The 16,103-nt window shown below is 44.9% G+C and overlaps 1 protein-coding gene across 7 annotated transcripts in view; it reads left to right on the top strand.

Annotated features, from left to right (window-relative positions):
* Gria1 (glutamate ionotropic receptor AMPA type subunit 1) overlaps positions 1-16,103 on the top strand; it is a 315,108-nt gene that overhangs the window by 197,107 nt on the left and 101,898 nt on the right. For 6 of the 7 annotated variants that reach the window (XM_028782513.1, XM_028782514.1, XM_028782515.1 and 3 more), the window contains 2 exons: positions 5,834-5,995; positions 9,103-9,270. In XM_028782513.1, the coding sequence (XP_028638346.1) occupies positions 5,834-5,995; positions 9,103-9,270 (330 nt within the window). The remainder of the gene's footprint in view (positions 1-5,833; positions 5,996-9,102; positions 9,271-16,103) is intronic. The other variant, XM_028782516.1, reaches the window with a different exon arrangement.

Here is a 16,103-nt window from a genome sequence, read left to right as displayed (position 1 = left end):
GTGATTGTTGGTAAAGAAGTCAAATTGTGTGGTTAGGGAGTTCACAGAGGTTCTGAACCAGGTTGAAGCAGAAACCAGGCTGAATCCTTTCAGCGGCTTATGCAAAGGAGCTACTGGACCTACTTTCCAATTGTCTCTCAGACCACACGTGGGATTAAGCTGGATGACATATACAAAACATTAAATTGAATGTCCATCTTGGGAGGAGAACTAGGAAAGACTTAAGATATACCCGAGGATAACTCTTGACTGCTTGCTTAATTTTTATTTTTCTACAGCAGTAGCCCCACAGTCTCAAAAAAGGTGGTTTAGATAAAGTTAGATCACATACATGTACCACCATCGTTTTATTAGTCTTATGAGCTGTGCTTTGGAACTACTTTTGGTCTACTGCTGACCCTCAGCCCCAGGCTAAGAGATGGCAGAGTAGGCTGAGCTCTCAGACCAGATTAGAACATGATTCCTCAAATGCTACTACCTCCCCAGCACCCCATCCTGTGACCTCACTGACCCCTTCTCCCAGGAACTACAATGACATCCAACTAGAGAGCACATTAGCTTTATTCAAGGTCTGTTGTTATTTTCTAACGGCATTTAAAGGGTACAAGTTTATGACAGAAGTATCTAAAATATAACAAGCAAAGCCCTGCATTTTCTTTCTTTCTCCACCCCTGGTCCTGGGGCCCAAACCAATCTCAAGCTTCTTAGAAGTATGAAGTTCCACCTTCCCCATATTCCGTTATTCTGGCTATTTCTTCCACATGTCTACACAACACACCTGCACCTCTTTGTCTTACCTCATTAACCCATCACCATCTGTGGCTCCCATTAACTATGCAATGGAACATTTCAAATCACCCCTCAAACTTACCCTGCCTCTCCTTAATGACTGGGGTTATGCTATTTTTGTTTAATTCTTCTGGTAATTATCTTCATGATTTTAATATATTTAACCTTGAGTCTTGACTCATTGGCATTAACATTTTGTCAAAATCAGGATCTCCTGCTCCCTTCCTGGAGCTGTGGATTGACAGTCCTTCAGGGAAGCTATTCTACAAGCACCCTCATGTACACCAGGTAGTCCCTGTGTCTCTCAGATTATGAAGCATCCTCAAGCCTGCACTTCCTTGGCCATGCCCTCTGCCCTTGGATAAAAATAAGAGGGAGAACATTCTTCCCATGTTACTTGTTTATTGATCATGCATGGGGCAGTCACTGTGATACAGAAAGAGAGATTGAAAAAGCACACAGAAGCAGAGCAATCTGACTGCCCCAGGAGTACATGGCCCAGGCTGCAGTATACCTCTATACAGCCAAGGATGGTCTTTAATTCTTGATCCTCCTACCTCTACCTTCTGAATAGTGGGATTACAGAAATGTGTCACCAAGCCACTTTAGATAACAGAGAGGTACCTGGTGACAGGACTCAGGAAACAGTTAAATCTGTAGAAGAGTAGAAGACCTAACTTTGGGTGATAAGTACTTGAAAAAGCAAACATCTATAGCCTTTGTCGTTCTTTTTCAGCAACAATGGTGTTTAGAACAATGGAATTGACAGTTAGGGATACGTTATCAAATATGCAGTATGGCTTGAAGAAAATCATGACAGTAAAGTTTAATAGCTGAAACTTTTAAGGAACTGTAATTAACAACATGGCATCCTTAAACACATTAGATAATGGTATGAATAAGATAGATAAAGAAAATGCACAACTTACCAAATAGTACCCTCATGGGTTTTTAATAAAGTAGAAAAGGAAATTGGAAAATGATTTAATTAAGCCTATTTAGTAGACGTTCTGGAGAAAGAGAGTTAGCTGGATCTCACAATTTCCTAGCAGGCAAAGAGTGAATGCCTTTATTTTCCTTCTCAATCAAGACCACATTCCTCTATTGACCAAGTCTATGCTCTTGCATTGTGGGGAAAGCAAGCCTAGTAACTATGAGTCTCTCTTGTGATTAGGACATCCTAGAGGTCAGTGTTATCATTCCCAGCATGCAATCTTGCATTGAAGGGGAGATGTCAGCTCTTGAATGTACATTGACTTCCAAGTGGCTTCCTGGTTTCGGTTCTTGTGGTGACTGTCACAAAGGGAAGTGTGTATCTGTTCTCTTTCTGGGTTATGAGTGTGGGTTTGGAGAGTCCCATCAACTTGATTACGTGTGACCCAGGATTGGCTTTACTAACATTGTCATCAGGCTTGCTGGTGACAAAGCTGAGCTGCGCTTCTGTTTGAACAAATCACCATTCCACTTGGCCTTCATTATGCTGGGGAGGGAAAGTCAGTGAGGATGCCTGGAAACTTGTTACAGATTGCAAGTGACAGAATCTGACTGTGGGAAATAATTTTCATTTCATTCTCTCAATCGCTATTTTGCGAACAAGATGTTCTTTTTAAAGTCTCTGAAGAGTAGGGGAAAATCTCCCAACTGTGTGCTGACTTTTAACCAGTGGCGAGAGGGATGTCCTCTTACATGGTATATCGCCACCAAATGCCTTTAAGAACCACTGCACGAGCCAGTTACCTCTCTGTCACTCTGAACTGTGGCTTTGGTACAAGTTAATCTCAACTGATTAAACTCACTCACTGGCAGCTGTTGCCTGCTGGTCATGTTTCCCCTGGCTAATTGGCACACCTGCTTGAGGGACAGTCTCTAGCTTTATTCATTCTCATGGCAAGAAAGGATTGAGCATCTGCCCTGGGCTGGGCACGTATGGAGATGCTAGGTGCTAGGACCCATCAGTTAACCAGACGGAAATTGAAACTGTTCCCACCTTCAGTAGTTGGCATGTCAATGGGAAGAGAGAGGACAAAAAGAACAATGAGGAAAGATGTTCTCAGTGGTGACAGGTGCTCCACAGATGCAGTAGACACGACAATGGAATGAGCCAGACTGAGTGTTGGAAAAAAACCCAACTGGGGTTCTCCCACAAACAGGGCCCAAAGCAAGGCTCAGGAAGAAGCAAGCACTAGGTGCCAATCCCAGAAACACAGTAGGGATACACAAAAATGAAGAGAAGGGAGGCACATTCTCAGGAAGTTCCACCCCTCATTTCATCTCTGGATATCAGCATGGAATAGTCCACCACCTTAGGCGCCAGCAGAGGATACTGGGCTGGCATCTACTAACTCCACAGCTGTCACTGGTATAGAGATGTCCCTGGGCATGTGAGCCCAACATGCCTGGCCTCCTCTGCATGCAGGTGGGGTGGCAGGTGTTTGCAGTTAGTGCATAGCGTGGATAGCAGTGTGCAACGGGGAATGGAAATAAAGAGGATCAACAGTGTCTGCCGCAGGGCAGGAACCGGTGCTTCAGATGAGGGGACAGGAATGAGTTCTCTGGAGAGATGCTATGCTAGCTAGGATCCTGACCATGGAAAAGGCTCAAGAATAGAAATGGTATTCCTAGATAGGAAGCAAGGACAAAGGCTGAGTGAGACTGAACTGAGACTGAACTGGTCTACAAAATAGAGTTCAAAGGAGTCACAGACTGTCAAAGGCACTGGTGGAAATGGGAGGTCTTAGAATCGTTAAGTCCATTCTTTCGGGAATTGTTATGGACAAGCCCTTGGGTCCTTAGGTAAAGCCAGGTCCAGTGCATGGACCTCCACTGCCAGCTGTAGGTTTCCCTGTTGCAGGCACACTTCCTCAGCTCTTTCTTCTAATCTATTTCTGTTATGTCAGTGGGCACTTTCCCTAAGCCATGGAGCCAAACACGCGTGTGCTTTTACAATCCCTGCTCACCATCCTGTAGCACAGTACTAATTATAATGGATAAAATAAAGAAAGAAAGAAGTTAATGCAAGCTGTGTGTGACCCAGCTTGAACCCCTGTCTGACCTCATCTCCTACCAGAAATCTTTCTCACTATGCCTTCCAGTCACATCAGGCCCTTTGCTGTTTCTAGAGCATTCCAAGCAACCTCCTACCCCTAGGCCTTTGCTCAGTGTGCCCCATCTATGTATCCCATAGCTCACACACGGGACTCTACTTCTGCCAACGAGACCCTACAGACAGGTCATCTGGACTATCTCTCTCCCCATCCACAAACCCACCTTACCTCTCTTCACAGACACATGGCTACTACAGAGCACACACAGCTACACAGCATTGTGTGGTATGTTTTCTTGTCTACAGTCTAATTTCCCCTACTAGAATGTAAGGTCCACACAGGAGGGAGCTTATCCCCACTCTACATTCTCAAAATTGTGTGTTTGGTGATGAGGTTTTTGCGGGGAGAAAGGAGTGAATTGTTTAACAGAAGATCTTAGCTCTGGCCCCTTCCCTGTCGCTAACTCAGTGAGCAGCTTGTGGGCACTGACCCCTCCCTTTCTGACTTAGTTTCTGTGTGTGGCAAACAGACAAGTAAGCTGTACCTTATAAAGGAGTGAAACGAGGCCACAGACATGAAAGTACTGTTCATTGTTGAATTTATTATATAAATGCAAGGTTTTATTTTAAGTTCAAGGCGTCCTGACTTTGAGTGAGTTTTGCTGAATTGGAAAAAAAAATTCCATTTACAAGCAAGAACCGTTCATGGATATCAGAGGTGGCCAAGCCTCCTCCAGGAGAACAGGTCCAATTCACTATACATGAAAGAGCACAGTGAGAGGTGAAGGCCCCCATCAGAAGCCAGCCCCTTTCACAGACTTGCTGGTGACCTTGGGAAACTAGCAGGCACTTGTTCCCAGCACACTTCAGATGTCTCTTCTCTCCAAAGGTGAAGCAGGGTGGTGACCAAGGACAACCTTCCTTCAAGATTTTCTTCTTATATCTTGTCATCTTAAGAATCTGTAGGAGAGGAGAAGTGGGAGGGAGGGACTGGGAGGAAAGGGGGGGAGGAGAAACTTTCATCAAGGTATAGTATATGAGAGAATAAAGAGATAGATAGATAGATAGATAGATAGATAGATAGATAGATAGATAAAAAGAATCTGGACCATTGAGATAATTCAGAAGAAAAGGGATTTGTCACAGTAGCCTAGAACCAAAGTTTAATCCCCAGAGCCTATGTAGATGTGAATGGAGAGAATAGTCTCCACACAGTTGTTTATCACACACACACACACACATACACACACACACAAGGGCACATACAGCCAAGCACATACATTCTGCACATAATATTTTCAAGACACAACAGGGCAGGTGCACATATGAACTCATAGTGATTGTGACTGCATACACAACGCCTACACAAGTTTAAGCCAGACAAGACCCAGTGTGAAGATGGGAGGAAGGCACGAATTCCTAACCTAGCCAAGAAGTTATTGGCAATTAGTAAGTGCTGGGAGAATCTATGTTCTTGAAGAAAATGATACCTGATAGGTTGATCGTGCTTCAGAAACTGGCACCACACCCAAGTATATGCATAGTACAAATTGAACATAGGTTAAAACATAAAAACGAGGACCCAAAGTTACGTGAGTAGGGGAAGAGTTGATCCAGAAGGAGCTGCAGGAGGGGTCAGTATGATCAAAATAAACTGTATGGAGTTCTAAAATAATAATAACGATTTTTTTTTAATCCCAAACATTTATTGATTGTCAGTCTGGTGACATGGTGTCTATTTCATCCTTTCCCACCCTTCAGGCACCATTATATAAACAAATGAACAAAATAACTTGGCCCAAGGTGGTGTAAGCCAGCCCTCCTACATCCCAGATTTGCCATCTTGGCTGCTATTCCAACTTTGTGAAAGAAAATCTATAAGTCTGCATTGAGTCTGCTCTGCCTTGTGGAGCAGGAGAGCAAGCCTCATGAATCTGCACTGTGGGGACAGAGACCTGCCCCGGCAACATGTTTTGACTCTCCCCTTTCCTTCCTCCACAGGGCTTCATGGACATTGACTTGAATAAGTTCAAGGAGAGTGGAGCCAATGTGACAGGTTTCCAGCTGGTGAACTACACAGACACGATCCCAGCCAGAATCATGCAACAATGGAGAACAAGTGATGCCCGAGATCACACCAGGGTGGACTGGAAGAGGCCAAAGGTGTGAAAATGGACACTCCACCCCACCCCCCTTTTTCTTCCTTAACCGTCTCCTGAACAGCAGAGCATGTTAGCCTTCAGAAAGGAAACGGGTCTTCTAATGAGCAAAAGACAACATCAGCATGAGAGTCAGGCTTCCCAATGTGACAGAGGTTGGCAGCCCAGGGCTTTTACCATTGGTTCGCATTCACCAAATATTCCCAAAGTCTTATTCCATTATGCTCAGCACTTGTTATCTGCTTTGTACAAGCATCTGCTAGATGATTTTTGTCAGTGGGACAAGATATCAGAACAAAGCAACTCTAGGAAGAAAGATCTATTCACGGTTTCACCTTGTGGCCAGCTCACTCCATTGCTTTTCAGGCTGTGGCAAGGCAAGAACATATGGTGGAAAGACACAACGGAGGGAAACTGTTCTTTTCAAGGCACCCAGGAACTGGGAATTCCAGAAGGGGCCAGGGATAAGCTCCATTCTGCAAAAGCACATACTCAGTGACCCTTTCTCCAAGGAAAACCCCTGCATCCTGATTTCCACCACTTCCCAATGATGCCATTGAGTTATGAGTTCATTGGTGGCTTAATAACTTGACTACATCAACTGATTATATCAGTGTCCTTATAATAGAATTGCCTTTCCAAAGCTCATCTCTGGGGACCATGCCTTCACCACATGAGGGGTTTTCTTTGGGGAGGGAGAAGATACTCCAGGCTCAAACCATAACACAGCAGGATAGAAGAAGGGCAAGCACAGCTGCTGTTCATAAGAACTCTTTTCCTGAGACTGAGAGATCTCAGTTAGTAAACTGCTCACTGCACCTGGCTGGATTCCCAATACCCATGTAAAATGCCAGGTGCAGAAGCACACACATGAAACCCCACCACTGGGAAGGCAGTGAGATAAGGATCCTGGGGCTTGCTGGTGAGCCAGTGTAGCCCAATTGTTGAGCTCCAGGTTCAGCGAGAAACCCTGTCTCAAAATTAAAGTGAAGAAAGACGGAAGAGGATTCCTGATGTTGACCTCTAACCTCAACACACAAACACAACACAAGCACACATACATGAACACCTACACACACACACACATACACACACACACACACACATACACACACAAACACAATCCTCTGTAGTCATTAGATCTTTCACTTATCCACTATTAGCCCCATGTGAGAAAATGCAGTTTCTATTCTAAGTAGGGCCACCATCTTTCTTTTCTCTCCAGTGGCACTAATGATGGAAACTAATACCTCATGTATGCTGAGCAAGAGCCACAGCTCCCACCCTTCTGTCACCATCTTACCCAGAACCAAAAAAATATCCCTTTCTTTGTAGATGGAGCCTCTGCAAGTAGAGGATAGAGGTGACACTTGCTCCCCCACATCTGTATCCCCAGAAGACCATCAGAGAAACCTGTCAGGAGACCCTCTCCTCCTGGCTCTGCAGTCAGCTTCTCACTGCTCAATCCCACAGCCAAACACTGTTTTGTTTGATATTTGATAATGTTTGTGGCTGTGGAGAGCAGGCTATTGTTCTTCCAGGTCAGATGACATAACATGGCAGTGGCTACATGTAACATTGTGTTGAGAAGGATTCTGAGGCCAAGTCTGGTGGTCTCAGACTTGAGACCCTTGGTAAATCCTTGGCCCATGTTTCTAGGCTGCTCAGTCTATTTGGGAATTGCAGGCTATCTAGCGGAGGCACTTTTCATGCCACCAATGATCAAACTGCCTTAACTCTTTCTTCAAGACTAGTTGCAGTACCTGATTAAACAAAAGTGCCTTAAAACAAAGGCTGACTCTGACTGGAGCTAACAAATTAGTTTATGACTGTCCAAGCAATTTCCAAGTGTAATGTCTTTTTTTTTTTCTGAGAAAATCAAAACAGGCTTTAAAAAAAGTGTTTGCTTATAATGGCAGCACTTAAACTGTAGACGCAGGGGCAATAGGAGTTCAATGTCATCCAGGGCTACACAAAACATTCCAAGCTAGCCTGTCTCAAAAGTATAAATTACAATGTACTGAGGCTGTAACTGGGTCATTAAAGTGCCTGCTGTGTAAGCATAAGGATCTGATTTGGACCCCAAGTCCCTACAGAGAATGTTAGGCATGGCAGCAGCGTGTGCCTGTAATCCAGGCCTTGGGGAATCAGAGACAGAAGATCCATGAGGTTAACTGACCACTTGCTCTAGCCAGTTTGTGAGCTCCAGGTTCGATCAAAGACTCTGTCTCAAAATTAAGGAAAGGAGCAATTGAAGACCTCCACCCTACACACCCAAACCACACCCACACACACACATACACATACACACACACACACACACACACAGGGGTGGGATACACACACAGAGGGAAACACACACAAACACACTACACACACACAAACACATACACACACACACAGGAACATAAATAACAAACCAGGAATATAACAAACCAACTAAGTAAGGAAATCAACTAAGAACTGGAAAAATAAACTCGTCCTATAGCTGTGTCATATGACCTTAAGATAACATACTAGATAGTAAGACCAGTTTTGTCTCATTCATATCTTACCCACTCTTTGATCAAGCGAGAAAAACCCTTAAGCGTTCTCATTAATCCACAAGACGGAATGTTTATAGAATATGCGCTTTACCATGAAGTAAGCTGCACACAGAGATAATTAAGAGCTTGATCATCCTGGAATATTATTTCCTTTACTGTTAAAAGAGGTGGTAGAGTAGGCAGTTCTCCTTGGCTCCCTGTTGTTGACTCTCTTACAGAGGAAGCCAACTGATTTTCCATGTATTTGGCCTGTGGATATGTTATATTTCATCTATCTATTTCTTCCCAATTAAATCAACATTTTTCAAACCACACAAACTTTAAAATGCTGGCATGTCTTTAAAGGTCACAGCTAGCCATGCTGAACTTACTGCTCTGGAGAGCTGATTTGCTGGACTGGTGAGCACACTTGTAAGAAGGATGGGACACCTATCTGCAAAAGCTCCTAGCTGCTGGCTCACTTCATACCTTACTCAGCAGGAAGCTCATTACCCAGTGGACAGCATCCCATCCCACCTTTGTGTCAGCTCTCTCTGACACCTGCCTATCTGCCTTCCTTCCCCAGTATACATCCGCTCTTACCTATGATGGTGTGAAGGTGATGGCCGAGGCCTTCCAGAGCCTGCGGAGGCAGAGGATTGATATATCCCGCCGGGGGAATGCTGGGGACTGTCTGGCTAACCCAGCTGTGCCCTGGGGCCAAGGGATCGACATCCAAAGAGCCCTGCAGCAGGTAAGGCTGATGGCGCCTTCCTTCTACACTCTTGGGAGCCAAATAGGAAAAATCAACATCCAGTTCAAGCAATATGCATCACTCTAAAATGAAGCAAATGCCTAGAGTTTCAAGTGACCGCTATAATGTTTGTGTCAAATGTATGGAATCCAAGTTAAACATGGGATAAAACAGACAAGACACCATGAAAATGTGATGCCATTCCTTGTAGTATGAAGGCTATATTCTCAGCTTTGTGATTTATACTGAAAAAAGAAAGCCATTGATTCCCATGCTCAGCAAGGGGACTTGACATACATGTGCGAGGGGGATGCAGCCAGGGAGGTAGATGATAAGGTAAGATGCTTATCACAAGAGTATGAGGACCAGAGTCTGGATCCCCAGCACCCACATGAATGGTGGCAATGTGATTGCCTGCCTATAATTCCAGCATGTAGAAGGCAGAGATGGGATCTCCACATGGGGCTAGCTAGCAAGACTAGCTGAAATCATGAGTTCTGCGTTCATGTGAGAGGCCTTGCATCAGTATCTAAGATAGAGAGTAACAGAGGAAGAGGTTAGCCTCTGGCTTCTACACATAAATATACTTATATGCATATGTGCCCACTCACAGATCTGTACACACACACACACACACACACACACACACATCACTCCAAAAACAAACTAAAACAGAAAAGAAATGCTCAGGTTGACACTGAGCTGTGTGCAGCAGACCCCTAGACTTGTCTCCTTCATTCATTTCTTATTAGGACACATTTCATGGTTCTGTTGCTCATCCTTCTGACATGACTTCTTTCTGTCCTAGCATCACAGTCGGCAATTTTGTTTGCACTCGAACTGTGAGAGAATAGTAATAGAAAAGTGTGCCTAGCCCAATCGATTGGCTATGCAGAATCCAGACTCCACAGTGGAGAGTATGAATATTAAATTACTAACATGTCTGCTGGGACTGCAGGGTGAGACAGTGGTATAATGGGTGCATGTTTGACACTCCTGCTTTAGAAAATTCTTGGGACTTGCCCTGTGCTTGAATACTCCTGGATGTCCTAGAAGTTTCTAGAAGTTTCTAGAAGTACCACAAGCCCATGTTGTGATTCTCAATTTGCTGGTGCACAGCATCGTCTCTGGTGGAAAGGCAAAGAGATGGTGAGAATAAGGCTTCACTGAACCCAAAAGGAATGACAAAGCATGGGCACAGAGGGGAGCCCACAAAAGCAAGACAGTTTGGTGTTGAAACCTTCAGAACCCAACCCACCTTCTCCAACCAATGGCATTCCCTGGGTGAGGCCAGCTCCACCATTAAGCCTACATTCAACAGTAGGAATTGGGCTCCCAGGGAAGAAGAGAGACTTCTAAACAAGAGAGACATGAACACAAAGTGTGTATCCACATGTACATAGCACAGGCAATATTCACAACCTGGAGAAAGAATAGGAAAGTGCCTCCACAGCTGTTCTTCAGCCCTGAAGAAAAGCCCCGTGAGATGGAGAACATGCAGTCATGTCCTCCAGACTGAAGTGAGACAGCATGTCTTCCTACCACAGCAGACATCACTAGGACCTCAGCCATGTCTCTGCCCTCCCCTGTCTCTGTGCAGACCTCTGCCCTCCCCTGTCTCTGTGCAGGGCAGCTCCCAAGACACTAGGCAGTTACAACAGACACCAGGCAGGTTCTAGACTGATTACCAAAAAGGAAATGGCTGTTCCCAGCTTATTTAAGATGCTCTTCCTGACAGCAGTCGAGACAGATCTGTCTGCAGTGTGAGTCTGGCCTCAGACAGGCCCAGGGACACGCTCTCGGTCCCACAACCTTCCAGCTCCTCTGCTTCTTCCATCTTAATGACATCCCTGAAAGTGGATTCTGACACTACCATGACAGGGATGAATCCCAGGAGGCAATGTGGAGTGACAGGCAGTGCTCTGAATGAGGAAGCAAGAAAGACGGCCCCCATGTCTCTCTGAGCAACCTCAGAATATCTGTCCAGCTCCCTGGTGAACTTCTTTTTCATGAAAAGGAGGAGGCCAGGAGGACAGCACCCAAGTCTCAACTGGCCATACAAACGCTAAGACACAGTATTCAGAAGGCAGAAGCAGGAGGATTGCTAGTTTCCACTTAACATGAGCTATATAGGAAATGCCAGGAGGAAAGAGAAAGTTCTAGAAGTGCATTCATTTCCCATATGGTCTCACTCACATCTTTCCACTCGCCCCCTGCTTCTGCCCCAGCATAATTGGAGAGAGTTGGTTGCCATGGTAAAGGCTAATAGTTTACTGTTTTGGAACTGAAATACATGTGTGCCTGCCTTCCATGGGTAGTTCCCAAGAGCTGACTGTGCACTCCAGGCAGAGAGGGGGACTAAACACTGGAAACAATGAAAAAAGTCAAATCTAGCCCACGAGAGACTCCTTCAGTCTCTTTGATGAACAAACAAACAAACAAACCAAAATGTTCTTTCCCTAAGACCATCTGTTCAGGACAGACTCCTTTTCAAATCTGTGTGAATCACCTAGAATCAAGAGTTTATTGGCAAAAGAAACCTTGGAGATTACTGGTCCACTTTGGCCCTCACTTTATAAATGAGACAGTAGTCAGAGTGGCCTGTGATGAGTCGATGGTCACACAACAGCTTAACCACAGAGGCAGAGACAAACCCCTGCCCTGAGCCCTCCTTCCATGTATCAGGCCTGTCTTGTGACCCAGTAGATTTCCTCTCTGCAGTGGTGAGCTCTGGAGCCTTCACCCCACCAAGACGATTATCTAACCATTTTGCTTCTAGATCCATTTCTTTAGATAGCCATACCACCAGAAGACATCTGCCACCAGAGCCTAGGTAAACCCTCTTGTCATCCCGTCTTTGGAACCCAGAGATCTGCTCCAGAGTTCCTGTGTCTGCAGCCTTTGGATTGCACAGTACAAAGGACCAACCCCATTTTGGCTCAGATGTTGCCATCTGGAGTCCTGTATGTGTCTGGTGACACATGCAAAGGTTGTTCTGAAGCCCAGCAGAGGTGACCCAATATAGTGGCCCAACCCAGTTCAGCTCAGAGCTTTGGGCAATCTCTATGCATCCACATCCCTCTCTACTGAAATTCCCCAGCAAAGAGAAGTTGTCCCTGGCTGCCACCAGGAATGCTGTTTAGGATATTAACGAGCTTACAACCTGAAAGCCCACAGTGCTCCAAGTAGGGAATACCCTGTGCCTGCTTCTAACTGGGGGGAAAAAAAAGACCCAAGTCACAAGTCAATCTCTTTATGTGTGGGAGGTCAGAGACCTTAAAGAATATGAAGAAGAAAAAATCTCTGGACTCTTTTTCCCAGAAAAAGATGCATATTTTACTATTTCTAGTTCTGTGTGACCAGGACTTGTGGAGATGTAGATGCTCCTAGAAGCCAAGCCCAAGCCATCAAATTCAGAAAACTGACTCCTTTTATTTCTTATTTGGTCATTGTCAAGTGTACACTAGTGAAGGCTGGATGGCACCTGGGATAGACAGGGCAAGAGGAGTCCCTGCTTTTCAGTACTCAATGTCAAGGCCTTTGAGCCTGAAAGCCTCATGGGCAGTAATAGGGAGATGCCCACTGAGGACAGAGCCACAGAGTGAGTGAGCTCTTGGTCTTGTTGAGGACAGAGTCAGAACACACAGCCAGTGGACATATGCAAAGCTTGCTGCTGGAATACAGCCGGGTTCATGCGACTCACTGTTCAACCGGGAGTACTTGAGAGATGCTAGGAACAAAGCTCCATGAGAGAGCATCTGCATGGCCTGGCATGCATGAGGCCTTGGGTTCTATTCCAAACACACACATGACACCTACAGAAAAGTAGAATGGGAGCACAGGCCCATGAGAGATGGCACACATGACCTGCGAGAGAATATTGAAGGAAAGGGTGGGGTTCATATCCTAGCCCCACCGAGCACTGTCTGGACATTACTGAGTAATTACTCATTTTTCCTAGGATGAGTTCATCTGCTCAAGGGACTCAGAACTTTCTTTTTTTTCTCCCCTCTTCTCTCATATGTTACGTCCCCTCCTCAGCTTCCCCTCCCTCCACTTCTCCCAGTCCCTCTCCATACCTCCCCTCTCCCTCAAATCCACTCCTCCTCCATTTCCCTTCAGAAAAAGGCCAGCCTCCCAGGAATATCAACCAAACATTCCATATCAAGTTGCAATAAGACTGGGCACATTCCTTCCTATTAAGGCTGGATGAGGTAATCCAGCAGGAGCAAAGGGGTCCCAAAAGCAGGCAAAAGAGTCAGAGACAGTGCCCACTCCCACTGTTCAGAGCATCACAAGAACACCAAGCAGCACAACCATAACATATATAAAGAGAACTTAGGACAGACCCATACAGGCTCTCAGATTGTGGGCTCAGTCCCTGTAAGCCACTATGAGCCCACATTAGTTGATTTTGTGGGTTTTCTTGTGGTGACCTTGACCCCTCTGGCTCCTACAATCCTTCTCTGCTTCTTCCAAAGGATTCCCCGAGCTCTGCCTAATGTTTGGCTGTGTGAGTCTCTAAATCTGTTCCCATAAGTTGCTGGGTGAAGCCTCTCTGATGATCTATGCCAGGCTCTGGTCTATTCTCCATTCCTGTTGGCCCACTCTACACAGAACACATATGGTGACTTCATCATCTTTCTCATCTGAGTAGTATCCATATATGAACACTCATGGCAACACAACGTTCTAGATATTACAGTTGCTTGAGAAGGAAGCCCAGATACAAGTTCAATGAGAAGCCTCCAGTTGTCCTTGGGTGCCAACAAAATGTGTCTGGAAATTCCCAAGTGGTTGTGGCAGCAGCATGCAGACATCACATACCACACTGTGCATGTCTGTGTGGCCACTACAGCCCAGTGTGGTAATCTTATAGAGGGGCCACTCGATATCTGAGGTAAAGACACTGGCAGACATCAGGAACTCTGGATTTCAGGCTTGTCTCTGCTGCTTATTCTGCCACCAGAGTTCTGGCTTCCCCTGTGAAGGGAAATCATAACATCTAAGCATCGCACTTCAGGGGATTTCTGTGAATGCAGACAAAGCTTCATAAGTGTACAGTGCTTAGAAAGTCATAATAATATTGGGGTCATCCTTAGTAATGATAATAGCTACCATGTTGAGTATTTGTAAAGACAATTTTTTATCATAAAGTATCCTATTTACCCTTAAAATAAACTTAAGACATAATTAACTCAAACAGATCCATCTAACACATGAGTAAACTGAGTCACATGAGATCGTGCAGTGTCTTCTTATCAAATAGATTGATATTTGAGACCAGTGAGAAAGAGCTGGTACCCATTTCCATTATTAGTGATGATTTTTTTTTTCTGTTTGGTTCAGTTAGTCTACCATCCAGGAACCCAAACATTTGCCTTAATGCTGTCTAAATAAGTTACTTAAACTGAAACCTGCCAACCAAGCTACCCACCTTGAACCTGAAGCAATGAAAGAGCTAAGCATGGGCCAGGATGGTGATATTAGTTACTTTTCTATTGCTGGGATAAAACAAAGCAACTTATAGAGAGACAGAGCTTATTTGGACTTAACTGGTCCAGAGAGATGAGTCTATCAAGGTGGGGAGGCATGGCAACATGCATTCCCAGGGACATACTTCCTCTAGCAGGGTTGTAGTACCACCTAAACATCTACAAAACGTGCCACCAACCTGAGACCAAGTATTCAAATACAGAAGCCTATGGGGGACATTTTCCATTTAAACCACCACAATGTCCAAAGTAAGAAGAAGGTGAAATCACTGACTCCTTTCTAGTAGTCTTTGTAGATGGATCCATGTTTTGTTTTCTTTCTGCAAAAGAAGGATGGTCCAGACTTTTGCAGAAGCAGTGATATTGCCAGCTTACAGATGAAAGAGCAGAGCTTGTATAATTCACTCAGTGTTTTGGGCCTGTCATGGGCTCCCTACTGAGACTTCAGACCAGAAAGGGATGAAAGAGTTGGCTTCAGAACAGGTACACAGACACACACACACACAGACACACAGACACACAGACACACATGCAGAAAAAGAGAGAAAGAGAGAGAGAGAGAGAGAGAGAGAGAGAGAGAGAGAGAGAGAGAGAAGGGTAGAGGGGCTATCCTCTCTGACTTCTAGCTGAAAAATAAAACTCTGCATGACTTTTCTTCAAGATATTGGAGGGGAAGAATACAAACATCCCTGGGCCAGAGGCAGAACCTCTATTTGTAACAGCTTCAGACTCACCTCATCAGTCATAGGCAGGAGGGATCTAAGGACACAGGGACAACATCAGAGTCTGTGACATCATTTCCTAGACTCACCTTCAGCTGGATGGTTATTCAGTCTCTACAGAGCAGCAGGCTTGGGTTCCCATATTGTCTACTAAACCTTTAATCCAAAATTTCAACTTGAAGGTACAAATCCATACAAGTTCAGTCTTCATTCAAAGAGAGAAAATTCCCATGCTGTAGACTTTGGGATCTGATAGAAATGACATTTTAGCCATCTGAGATGTCTATAAGGCCCTGCATGCTCTGGCTGAATATGAGGTATCTGTGGGTGCATTGCATTAGCTATGCCACGTAAGGTAGACAGGGCAGGAACTTTGTAACCTGGAAACTGAAAAGGGTAAATCACTCAAGGTCATCCGGCCCTCAGTGGGGAAGCCAGAGACAAATCCAGCCCTTCAGATTTTAGATATTTCATTATCTGGACTCACAAAAGAATTAGAGAACCTTCTCTGATCATATTCAAGACATCCATCCTAAGGCTGGCTTCTAGTCTGGACTCCTCCCAATTTATCAGTGATGACACCTCAGTCCCTCAGCTTCTCCTTCAGTTACTCATG

This window comes from Grammomys surdaster, unplaced genomic scaffold (assembly GCF_004785775.1).
Source record: "Grammomys surdaster isolate TR1022 unplaced genomic scaffold, NIH_TR_1.0 797, whole genome shotgun sequence".
NCBI lineage: Eukaryota > Metazoa > Chordata > Mammalia > Rodentia > Muridae > Grammomys > Grammomys surdaster.
This window is presented reverse-complemented; position numbering and strand designations above follow the sequence as displayed.